We start from the raw sequence: 12,515 nt of genomic DNA on the forward strand, positions 1-12,515 counted from the left end.
ACTTATTTTCCTGAATTTTCCCCATACTTTTTGTACGGGAGCATTATTAGAGAGATCTGATACATATTTTCTCCATGAAATGATTCTTCCTTGAATTACTTCTGTTTTAAATTTTGCAGATATTTTCTTATATAGAGGTTTTAATGTATTAATTTCTAATAGTAATATAGTCAGCTTTTGTAAAGTTCCTTCTAATATCGGTAATGTTTTGTTTATTTTACTGAATTTTCTATTCAAATTATCTAATCGTCTTCCGATTTGGTGTTTTATTTTTATTAATTCTTTTAGTTTTTCAGACCACCATGGGATTTTGTGTTTTGTTTTATGAGATGTGGGTTTTGGTATTGCTTCATCAGCACCATTTGTAATGAAATCAACAAGAAATTTATTAGTTTCATTATGGTCTTTTAAATATTCATATGGTGGGATATTCCTAGTGTGGAATTCATATTGCTCCCAATTTGCTTTATAATGTTATATTGAGGGACACGCTTGGGGGTTATTTTGTAATAATGAAACTAATATTGGAAAATTATCACTTGTATGCAAGCTGTCAACCGTATTCCAATCCAATCTGTCTACTATGTTTGTTGTACATAGTGTTAAGTCGATTGAGGAAAATGTTCCATGTGATTTAGAAAAATATGTGCTGCTTTTGTTACCATTTATACAGCACATGTCATATGAATCTATGAATTATTCTTTTTTTAATTCCTGCTCTGTTTGAGTATGTACAATTACAGTCCCACATCGGGTTGTGGGCATTAAAATCCTCTACTATTAATGTAGGTTCCTTGGCATTAAGTAATTCTCTGAGTTTGTCAGAGTCAGTTTTTATTAGGTTGATTGTATACATTACGAATTACATAATTATCATTTTTTATTCGTATTCTAATACTCGACGTTTGCAGATCAGTAAAGTTTACAGGTACATTGTCATAACATACTTTGTTATGTACATATATAGCAGTACCTAAATTTCCTTCTTCCTCTCGTGATGTTGATGCTAAGGTATATTTACCTACTGCTGATATTGTTTTGTTGACATGTTGTAAACATAATATCACTGGTTTATATTCTTTTAATAACCGTTGTACTTCTCCTAGGTGTAATCTGGTCTGTAGACCATTTACGTTCCATTGTATAATATAACTATTGAAAATATTTTGTTATAGCGGTTGAGTTTTACTCTCTTTTTTTGTATTATCAATTTGGATTTTTTCTAATAATTTACTCACAACGTTCACCTGTTTTTCTTTATAATATACTAAGTGCTCAATGCGCATGCACCCTTTTTCATGGTTACTCATATCTGTGGTTTCTTTTTTTTTTTATCCACACGTGTTTTCATGTACATTCCTTGTTTCATTTGCCCTTGTACCAATTATTTGTAACGGAGTAATCTCTTCTCCCTTGACATAATCATTGTTATCTTTAACTTCAATGTTTTGGATATCTGTATCCATAGGTTTTACTATTATTTTAGGAGATGAAGGTATATTCTGAGTTTGTTTTTGTTCTTTCTTTATGTACTTTGTCTTTGGTTTAACCGATGTTGCTCTAATTATAGTTGGCTTTTTCGTTTTGGGTGGTGTTCTCTCCAAAGGCCTTTTTTTATCTTTAATTTCCACTCCATCACGACTTTCCTCTGTTTCTTCTGTAGTAGCATCATTATCTTGTGCTATCTGCATTAACATTTCAAAAGAGTTGGATAAAATGTTACCCATATCCTTTGTCCTGTTTCTTGATTCTTTACCATTTTATTTTTTTTTCTGTAAAGCATTATTTTCTTCTTGAGATTTATTTGGCTGCGGTTTGTTACTTCTATCTGTATGTATTTTTGATTCATTATTAGTTCTTGTTGTCAAGGCATATGTAAGTTTCTTAGCAGGGTCTTGAATTCCTCTCACTTTCAATTCTAATTTAGCCTCTCTAACAGACATTCATTTTTTTAGCATGCCCATAATTACCACGGTTTTGACATTGTAGTGGCTTTGGGACATAGGGCCTTATTTCTCTGTTTTGACCTGAAACTTTTAGTTTTGAGGGGTAGATCTTGACCGACCCTCATATTTTATTTTCGTGATTTTTAACATTTTCTTACTTTTTTATTTACTCGGTATATTGTATACCTCACAATCTTCGACTCCGGGATATCTTTTTTTAAGAGAGTCCAAGAGAATATTCTTTTCGATTGGTTCGTCATTGTTCTCTGGGAGCACAATGGTACCCTGAAAGCTGTTCTTAGTGTCATGTTTATTTTTTTTTTTTTTTTACTTTTATATTATCTATTGTTGTTATAGACATATAGTCCTCAGACTGACTCTTTGTTGTGGCTTCTACTGTATAAGCCACGTATTTTCTCTTATCTGCCTAAACGACATTTCTGTCGTTGAATGTCTGTTTAATAGGTAGTTTTCCAACTTTAGGGCTGAAATTTTCCGTTCTATTTCTAAGGTTAGAAACCTTGACCAACTTCCACTCCTAAAGAGGGAGTCGAAGTGAGTTAGGGTTGGGTCAAGACGATATTTACTTCTTTTGGGTTTCTTTTGTGCTGGAGCGTAAGGTTCCAGTGTAATTACATTAGTATTTTTTTCAGGGAGAGGTTATCAGAAGAGGTTCCAGCGGTTGTCAACCGTGCCGAGTCGCTACCATCAAAGGGCCCAGGGGTACTTAAATCTTTGACACTACTTAGCATAAAGATCAAGGTAGAGTATATATAAAAAAAAATAAAAAATAAATAAACCTGAAAACCTTAAAAAGATATCATCAGCCTTTCGTGGAGTTTATTCTTCCATCAATGGCACAAGTGAGAACTACTCCCAAATGTCCGCTCCCTACCCTACCCCGCAGGGGATGGCACAACACGATTAGAGTGGCCAAAGTGTAAGGCAAACCCGCTTGCTAGGACTGAGAGTATTTCAAGAATACAATCGTCTCCATCCTAGTCATATCATGGGCAAACCGGATAGAATGCCGAGAGTCCTGTCCTTAGAACCAGACCCCTCTGGAATACGTGGTCAAGCCCTAAAGAATAGTTCCGCCTTTGAGCTATCAATCTGATAACTCTCAGGTCTGAACATTATCGGGCAGTTGATGGTCCTACCACAGTTCTCACTATTTAGCTTCGGATGTTAACCCATTCCCAGCTATGATATCTTTTCCTATTTATCAGGTCCAATAAATTTTAGTAAAAGTGGAAAATTCCACAAAAATTAATTCAAACAAATACATAATGGCATAAGGGACTCTTGGACTCAAACCCGAGAACAGATTCCTGGGGTTCAAGAGCCCCCTCACCACGTCAAGGTGGTCCCATATCAAGGGGGGGGGGGCGCAATAATAATAATAATAATAATAATAATAATAATAATAATAATAATAATAATAATAATAATAAAAATTCTCGGGCTTTCAAGATTTTTAAGCAAGTGTTTAGGTTAACATGTCAAGATAGGGAGCGAATGACGAGGTAAGATTTTCTATGTCCTCTCTCTCTCTCTCTCTCTCTCTCTCTCTCTCTTCTGTATTCTTTGATTATTATTGTCTATTTTGTGTTCAATTTTCTCTTGTTCGGATTTTAGCAATTGTAGCGATGGACAATTAACATAGGCATATCAGGAACACCCTTCAGTTTATATATACTTCTTCACTGTATTTATAAATAATCTCTCTCTCTCTCTCTCTCTCTCTCTCTCTCTCTCTCTTAGCTGGCACTTAATAGAGGGCTACGTCTGTTAATCTGAAACTTATAGGTCTATTCAGTTTCCCTTATATATAAGCTAATCTAATTTCCTTTTTTTTTTATTTTTACTATTTCTGCCCACCCTAATTTGCGTAACGTATTATCATAGATTAGGCTGTATCTATAGTTCCTCAAGAAGTTAAACTAACTCTGTTATTTTTATCTATATCATTAATCTTTTAATAAGAGTTATAAGCTCACAGACAACAGAAAATTTTCAGATACTTTAATACCGTATGGAAACCATGTCATAATAACTAATTTCAAATATAAAAAAAAAAACATGAAGTTGGGGTTTAAAAATGTTCAGTAACGATGTTCTAATTCGCCAATATAAATAAAAATATATTTTTGCAAAGATATCAAGTTCTCGAAAATAGATTTCTTTATTAAATCCAATACTCCACGTACATTTTACTCCAACAATAATTTCTGGATGTGCAAGAACAAACCTCATTAATTTCATTCTCTCCTCCCCTTTCGCGAAATCCTATTACCTTAATCTTTCCTTCGTTCACTAAAATCGTCTGAATTTCAGCATCCAACTGAATTTCACACTGTGACTATTATATGAAACTAATCAAAGTGACTCGTTCTGTGGTCTGGTAAAACTAAGGTACACTTAACTTTACTTGTTCTGTACGTTCGTTTCAGTTCATGATTTTATTTAGTATCCTCCATTTTTGTTTGTTTTTTGAAGGTTCTTTGCCTTGAAATCTCTCCTGCACCAGTAGCCCCCTGATAACCGGGACGCCAGTTAGTCTTATCTCCACGTGTTTTCATAGGAACAAGTTTCATTGTGTTTTTATCATATAAATTTTCTCTTTTACTCTTTCCTTAAAATTCTTATTCATTAATAGAATTTCAGCAGAATTAAAGTTAATTTATTCCATCGAGTCGTTTGTTCCTCATAATATGTACTGATATCACTTTTACGTCTACTACATAATATATGAAAATTTACGACATAACATTTCCATAATACCACTCTCTCTCTCTCTCTCTCTCTCTCTCTCTCTCTCTCTCTCTCTCTCTCTCTCTATTGAAAATGCTTTTTCCTCACCTGCCCTTCATTAAATCGTCGGTTTATCGTCCTTGTTCAATGAAAGAAAGGTTATGTTAAAGCCTGAAATCCCTGGTCTTCCAACCTCTTGGTAATAAATACAAGTATCGTGCCCCTTCGTAAATCTTACCCGAAAAACATGTTGGGTTGAACAGCCACTACCCTGAGTAATTTTCTGGCCCCGTCGGACGGGAAATGAAATTAACCGGAGCTGGCCGAACCCTCGGCCTCGGTTTAATTTTGCATTAATTCTAATTAGAAAACAGCCCGGCGCCAAGCTAAGGCCTGTTTCAGCTGAATATTGATAGGAACTGGTTCGTTTTCGCAGAATCCGGGAAAGAAATGTTTATTTTCAGCTACTTTAGCGACATTTTCCAATGAGCGTGATGTATTGATATGCAATTTGTTTCGGGTAGAATACGAAATGTATTTTTCATATTGCGGCCGTGTGTTTTTTGTTTTTGTTTTTTCACTTTGTGCAAATTCTGGTAATTTCACCATAATATGCTAGAGATATGAAAATTGTCTCTCGTATATTTTATGTTCTCTCTGCCATTCACTAGATTGCATATGTTATTATTAGTTAGGTTTTGTATTACTTAAGAAAATTTGCTTTACCAGGGTCATAAAAACAAACATATTTTTATCTTTTCATGCTTCTGTTATCGTTCAATGATAATTCAAGAAACCTATTCAAATGTTAGGGAGTGATTCGGGCCTTTTTTAAATCAAAACGATACTTGTATTGGAAATAAGCAGTGCCAGAATGGAATATGAGCCACTGATATATTTTTTGTGCAATATTATTCAAGAAAACTAAATATTCCTACTCAGCCAATTAACAGTAAACTAAACAATGGATATATTGTATTATCTTCAAGTTCCCATCAAGACTGCACTGTCAGACGCCCGGAAAAAAATAACGCAAATAATAATAAATAATAGAGATTAAGTAACCTATATTAATGAGGCAATGTCCTAGTAATGGTAGAGGTAAGAATAGAGATAGTCATGAATAATTCCAGCTAGTGAACAACACATGGTGCAAGCAACAGCGGTTACGTGAAAATAGTTCTTTTTTTCGGTCGACTGAAGTCTTCAGTAATTAGCGCGAATTCGCGGAAGGTATAATTAGCAAATAAGCCAGAAGATTAGAATTAATTAATTTCGAGCATTTGGAGGATGTAGAAAGACGATGGGTATCATACTCATCTCTGTCAGCAGTGAAGAGAACTCAGTCCCCCTGCACATAGATTCGGTTGACTGATTTGTCATAAATAGTATCACGGCTCAAATGGTCGTACAAGTCATAGAAGGAGCTATATATATATATATATATATATATATATATATATATATATATATATATATATATATATATATATATATATATATATATATATATATATATACATTATATATATATATATATATATATATATATATATATATATATATATATATATATATATATATATATATATATATATATATATATATATATATATATATATATATATATATATATATATATATATATATATATATATATATATATATATATATATATATATATATATATATATATATATATATATATATATATATATATATATATATATATATATATATATATATATATATATATATATATATATATATATATATATATATATATATATATAATTTTATGTATGTATGTATGTATGTATGTATGTATGTATGTATGTATATATATATATATATATATATATATATATATATATATATATATATATATATATATATATATATATATATATATATATATATATATATATATATATATATATATATATATATATATATATATATATATATATATATATATATATATATATATATATATATATATATATATATATATATATATATATATATATATATATATATATATATTATATATATATATATATATATATATATATATATATATATATATATATATATATATATATATATATATATATATATATATATATATATATATATATATATATATATATATATATATATATATATGTATCAGTGAATAGAGAAAAAATGTATTTTTTCAAGTAGAAATATCCTATTTCCATTTGGGTCAGTACGAAGGACCATAACGCAATAAATCTCCCAGTCTGTCAAAACAAGTCTCCAACCATATCTTCAAGAACACACCAGCACTAACGAGGAGCTAAGAGAAATTGCATCTGGCCGTGCCTTCAAATCCACGAGGGTCCTGCGAAGGAACCTTATGGTTAGTAAGAGTGTGGGAAAAACCTCACCCCCCCTTGACTTCAAACGATAGCCCAAGGAAATAAGCCACGCCCACAGGTCAAGCCTAGATGTTTTGGCCAATCAAATGCCATCAGTGCCAGAGACCTAGGGACGTCCTACAAGGAGTAACTACCCAATAATCAACAGGAATTCCTTAAAACACACCTCCAAAAGTTGGAATGAAGCAAGTGGAGGAGGTGCCTCAGAAAAGCAGTACCTGCCCAGAATATGACGTCATGGTTGACACAAGGGAAAATGGGAGATATAAGGACAGGCATACAGAAAAAGGTGGGAGAGAAAAGAGAGGGACAGAGAGAAAAAGTCGCGGAGAGAAAAGAGAGAGACAGAGAGAAAAGCCGCAGAGTGGGAAGATAGAGAGAGAGAACTATTCCGAAGTGTGGGAAGCAGAAAAGACAGAAAGAGAAGAAGTGTTTTAGTGAAGAAAGACTCTCTCAAACAATAGTCCCCGTAATCTAATTCGTTAAGTCTCTCGAAACCATTATTTTAAAGTCTCGAAACCATTATCTTAAAGTCTCGAACCATTAAGAAACAGTTAAGAACTATAGGTGGAACTGTAAGACAAAAATCACAAATAAAGAAGAAACGGGAACAATTAATCATTTCCCTTTAACCTTGGTAATTTACAATTTAATAACTGTTTTAAAGAGCCACTTGTTCCTACTTACGATAATTACCACATGGCCTAAACCGGACACGTTACCTTAGTGTTGGGCCCTTTTGAAGGAAAGAAATAGGGTCCGACAACAGCTGGTGGCAAGCAGTGGGATAACAAGAGCTAAGTGGGATAACAAAAGCTGCAGCCGATGGCGATCGGTGAGATATCAACAGCTAAGTGAGATAACCGCGGGTGTACAGGTAGTGATCACGAACAGTTGGCGAAACAGTGAAGTGAGATAAACAATTGAAAATAGAATAAACAAGTGATCAAAGAAAACACCAAAGACAAAACATAACATACGTCACTCTGCAAAGAAGAAAATAAAATACGCCATGACGCAAACACACACAACGCTACGACAAAGCAGAAGACTACACCCCAGAGAGAGAGAGAGGCCCTTTTCCTGTCGACGCCACGATGATTCCCGTGATCGAGTGAGAGCCAGATCCCCAGCCAAGGCGCAGTGATGGAAGGACGCTGAAGAAGAAGGCGAAGAAGAAGACGAACGAACAACCCAACCCTTGGATGAAAGCCTACGAATAACGAAATCAAGCTGCCGAGAGAATACGCGCAGAAAGACGAGAGAAAAAGAAACTCCATACACAGTAAGAATGATGTCCTTATGGTCACACACACACACACACGTAGAAAATTTTTTTTTCTTTGAGTTAGAAACACACAAAATTAAGTCGACTAGGAACACTTGTATTGATGTTCATTTGAAAGCACAAAACTCATACGTAAATTAAATAGACTTGGCAACAAGAGGTTTTTTTTCTTTTCTCTTTCTTTAACTAAGCACCTATCGATCTTTTTACTAAATTTTATCCAACATTTGGTATTACTAAACTTTATTTAACGTTTGGCATGACTAACCCATAATTTCTGTATTTTATTTGTGTCATTCTACGGTTATTTTAAGCATTTAATTTCTTATGTAACATTCATCAGCTGAAATTTATATATTTTTCGATCGAGAAATCTCAACTTGTTTTTTTGTTCGCTTGAAGGTGTTCAGAATCATAAGTTTTTCGAAGATTATTTTTTCTTTAATTTTTTTTTATTTGAGTGATAATTTCTTTATTTGTTTTACCAGCACTGTCAAGGATAATTGGAAGTTAAGGGATTTTTTTTTTTTTTGTTTAACACCGCCAATCGGTAATTTAGAATTTCGGGGAAATTTTAGTGATTGATTAGTTTTTCTTTAAGTAAGATAGAAGTGTTTATGATCTTTTGCGAATTTTTTTTGTGATTTTAAGAACTGGTTGACTTTAGTTGCTTTGTTATTACTGCCATTATACTCAGTGGTTAAGAAAGTGTTTGTCATTAGTGAATAAATGCCCAGGAGGAGATCGGCACAAACTAATAGTGTAAGAACTCCTGTTTACACAAGAAGTCAAACCAATAATTTAACTATGGATAGGGGAACACATTCAACTAGCCCAGTCTCTGCAACTGTAGGTACACATAAAAGACATGCAATTAACCATATAGCCAAATTTTGCGGAAGGAAAGAAGGTCAGGGTGCCTGTAACTTAGAAAACTGGATAGAGCAGGTAGGCATACATCTTAATAACATAATAGGCACAGATAGCGAAAAACTCAGTGAAGCGAAGAGTTATCTGGATCTGGAAGCAGGGGAGATTTAGAACGATATGTCCATTCCGAGACATATCAGAGACTTAAGAATTGGGAAGAAATGAAAAAGTTCTTTAGGAAGGTATATTCCACAGTAGGCGAAACAGATCCCGTTATCAGCCTTGCAAGGATAGCTCACTGTTATAAGGCAGACAAAAGAAGCTACCAAGGGATGAGTTCCCAGCTATACAACAATATGAATGAATGGGGTCACTTAGTTACATCCACTAAATGGGCAGAGACAGATAAAATGTCAGTAGCTGATGTCAAAACCATTATTAGGTTAGCATTCATGATTGGAAGTTTGCCAGCCGAAGCTATTGGAAGGATGACCCGAAAATGGGAGACTTCAGATGACATAGCTGAGATTGAAGAGGAAGTAGCAAGAATCTTAGGTAGAAATCACGAAGGGAACCCTGTATACAGACCTTTAGTCACCATAGGGCACGAAGAAAGAGGACAAAATAGGTCTAGGAATCCAGATAGAATCAGAATTAGGACGTTAGGTAATACAACTCAAGGGGGATTTTCAACAGTCACGTGTTATAACTGTCAGAAGAAGGGACATTATGCCAGTGACTGTCGAGGGATAGCTTACTGCCCTTTCCATAAGAGAGCCGGGCAAAGCGCTCGAGACTGCAGAAATAGACCTGCTTCAGCACCTAGATATAGATCTCAGTCAAGAGGCAGAGGTAGAGACCGTAGTCAGTCTCCACAAGCTAGAAGGAATAGGAGTTCAAACCCAAACAGGTATCAAGATACTAACCAAACTGCGAGTATATCAGAGGACACAATGGTAAATTTTCACTCCAGTGGTATAATGGGTCTTCCTTCATAATAGAGGGAAGGACGGGATTGCAAAACCTAAGCCAAACTAGACAGGTTAGCAAAGTTAACCTGTTAAGCGTCACCCACGTAATAATACGTTTGCTGCGATCTACTCAGTAGCGCTTTCAACGGGATATTACGTTCACGACTTTAACTGTGCTTTTCAAGCTGTCAGCCCCGTAATAATACATTTACTCGTATGGAAAATGTTGGAACATCATTTGGTAACACTCTTAGAACATGTAAGCTGTAATTGATGACTTATTTCCTGCCTGGCAACTCTTTTTAGTTGGTCGCTTGATGCCTAGATGACTATTTTTTTCCCAGTACGCGTTGGACGTTTTCAGAGACAACATGGCTTCGACATCTTCCGCAATGAATGCCACAAAGCGGAGGCGTATGTCTTCAGGTGAGATAAATCATATCCTAGACGAGATGTCTGATACTGAAGACATATTTGATGATGAGAGCTCTAGTTCTGAATCCTCCAGCGATGAGGATATTGAAGAGACAAACTTTTCTTCCGATAGCGGAACTGAAGATGACTTCTCATTGCCGAGTGACTGGACTCCGAGAGGGAGAGAGAGAGATCCCTTTACTTTTGCTGCTGATCCCGGCGTGAAATTTTCAGTTGAGGATAAAGAGAATCCATTAGAATATTTTGAGAAATACTTTGATGATGAAGTCATTGATTACCTCGTGAAAGAGACAAACAGATATGCAAATCAGTTTCTGGATGAGAATGTAGAACATTTGTCTCCACAGTCACGAGTACATAGATGGTTTGACACTTGTGCAAGCGAAATGAAAGTCTTTATAGGGCTACTTATTTTACAGGGAATTGATTCTAAGTGTGACAATTCAATGTATTTCTCAACACAAGAGAGTGTTTCTTCTCCTTTTTTTCGAAAGGTAATGAGTGGCCGTAGATTTGACTTGTTGCATAAATTCTTACATTTGGTTGACAATAGTACTATAACAGAAGGACCAGGAAGAAAGTTAGCAAAAATAAAGCCATTCACCGATCTTATTTTGAAGAAATTTATGAACAATTACATTCCAAGTAGGAACGTTTCTGTTGATGAGTCTTTGTTAGGCTGGAAGGGAAATTTATCATGGATTCAGTATATACCAGCTAAACGTAAAAGGTTTGGAATAAAGTTTTATGAACTTTGTGAAAGTTCTACTGGTTATATATGGAACTTCTTCATTTATGCAGGTAAGGATACACAATACATGGAAAAATATATGGATCTTCCTGTGTCTAATAGAATTGTTTCCTCTCTTATGGATCCTCTTTTGAACAAGGGCTATTGTTTATATACAGATAATTTTTATACAAGTCCAACATTGGCATATGCACTTGCGGATGAAGAAACTGACACTGTCGGTACTGTAAGGGTCACCAGAAAGGACGTGCCAGCAAAAATAAAAGGAACTAAACTGAAAAAAGGTGAAAAAGTAGCAGAATTCCGAAAAAAATCTATGGTACTGAAATGGAAAGATAAAAAGGATGTATGTGTTCTGAGTACAATGCATGATGATTCTATGGTGAAGGTGAAATCTAGGAGAGGAAAAGAAATGTATAAACCGAAAGCAGTTGCAGATTATAATGCAAACATGGGCGGAGTTGATTTGTCTGATAACCTCTTGGTTCATTTTTCTACCGCAAGAAACAGACTGAAGAAATATTACAAGAAAGTATTTCGACATTTGTTAGACATCTCTGTTGTGAATTGCTATGTCACATATAGAGTCCTTGGTGGGAAGGTTGTAAGACGTGAATTTATTTTGAGGGTAAGTGAAAGACTGATTATGAAATATGCAGAAGAAAGACCTGTTCCCCTACGCAGGCCCCCACGACTTGCAGCAAAACCTTCACGGCTAATTGGCAGGCACTTTCCTGAGTATTGTCCACCTACAGATAAAAAGAAGAGGCCACAAAGGACTTGTGCTCAGTGTCGGAAGAACAACATAAGAAGGGATAGCTCATATTGGTGTAAGGATTGTGAAGTAGGATTGTGTGTAGCCCCTTGCCTTAGAGATTGGCATACAAAAGAATAGTGCATGTATGTATAACACTTTTCGTTCAGTATTTTGTAGTCTTATGAAATAAAATAATAGTAGTATTAATAGTTTTTTTATCCCATCATTTAATAGAATTCCTACTCTTAACTACAGTATGAATTATAAGCATAAAAATCAATATTAACTTTGAAAAACTATCATCAGTGATATGACCACTAAATGCAAGAAAAAGCGTG

At 34.4% G+C, this 12,515-nt stretch overlaps 1 protein-coding gene across 1 annotated transcript; it reads left to right on the forward strand.

Annotated features, from left to right (window-relative positions):
- Window positions 1-10,686: 10,686 nt before the first annotated feature.
- On the forward strand, window positions 10,687-12,315 carry LOC136844032 (piggyBac transposable element-derived protein 4-like). Its single transcript, XM_067113045.1, has 2 exons — window positions 10,687-10,810; window positions 11,471-12,315. Exons 1-2 carry the CDS (start codon window positions 10,687-10,689, stop codon window positions 12,313-12,315), a joined length of 969 nt encoding a protein of 322 aa, XP_066969146.1.
- Window positions 12,316-12,515: the final 200 nt, after the last annotated feature.

Source organism: Macrobrachium rosenbergii, chromosome 12 (genome assembly GCF_040412425.1).
Source record: "Macrobrachium rosenbergii isolate ZJJX-2024 chromosome 12, ASM4041242v1, whole genome shotgun sequence".
NCBI classification, from domain to species: Eukaryota; Metazoa; Arthropoda; class Malacostraca; order Decapoda; family Palaemonidae; genus Macrobrachium; species Macrobrachium rosenbergii.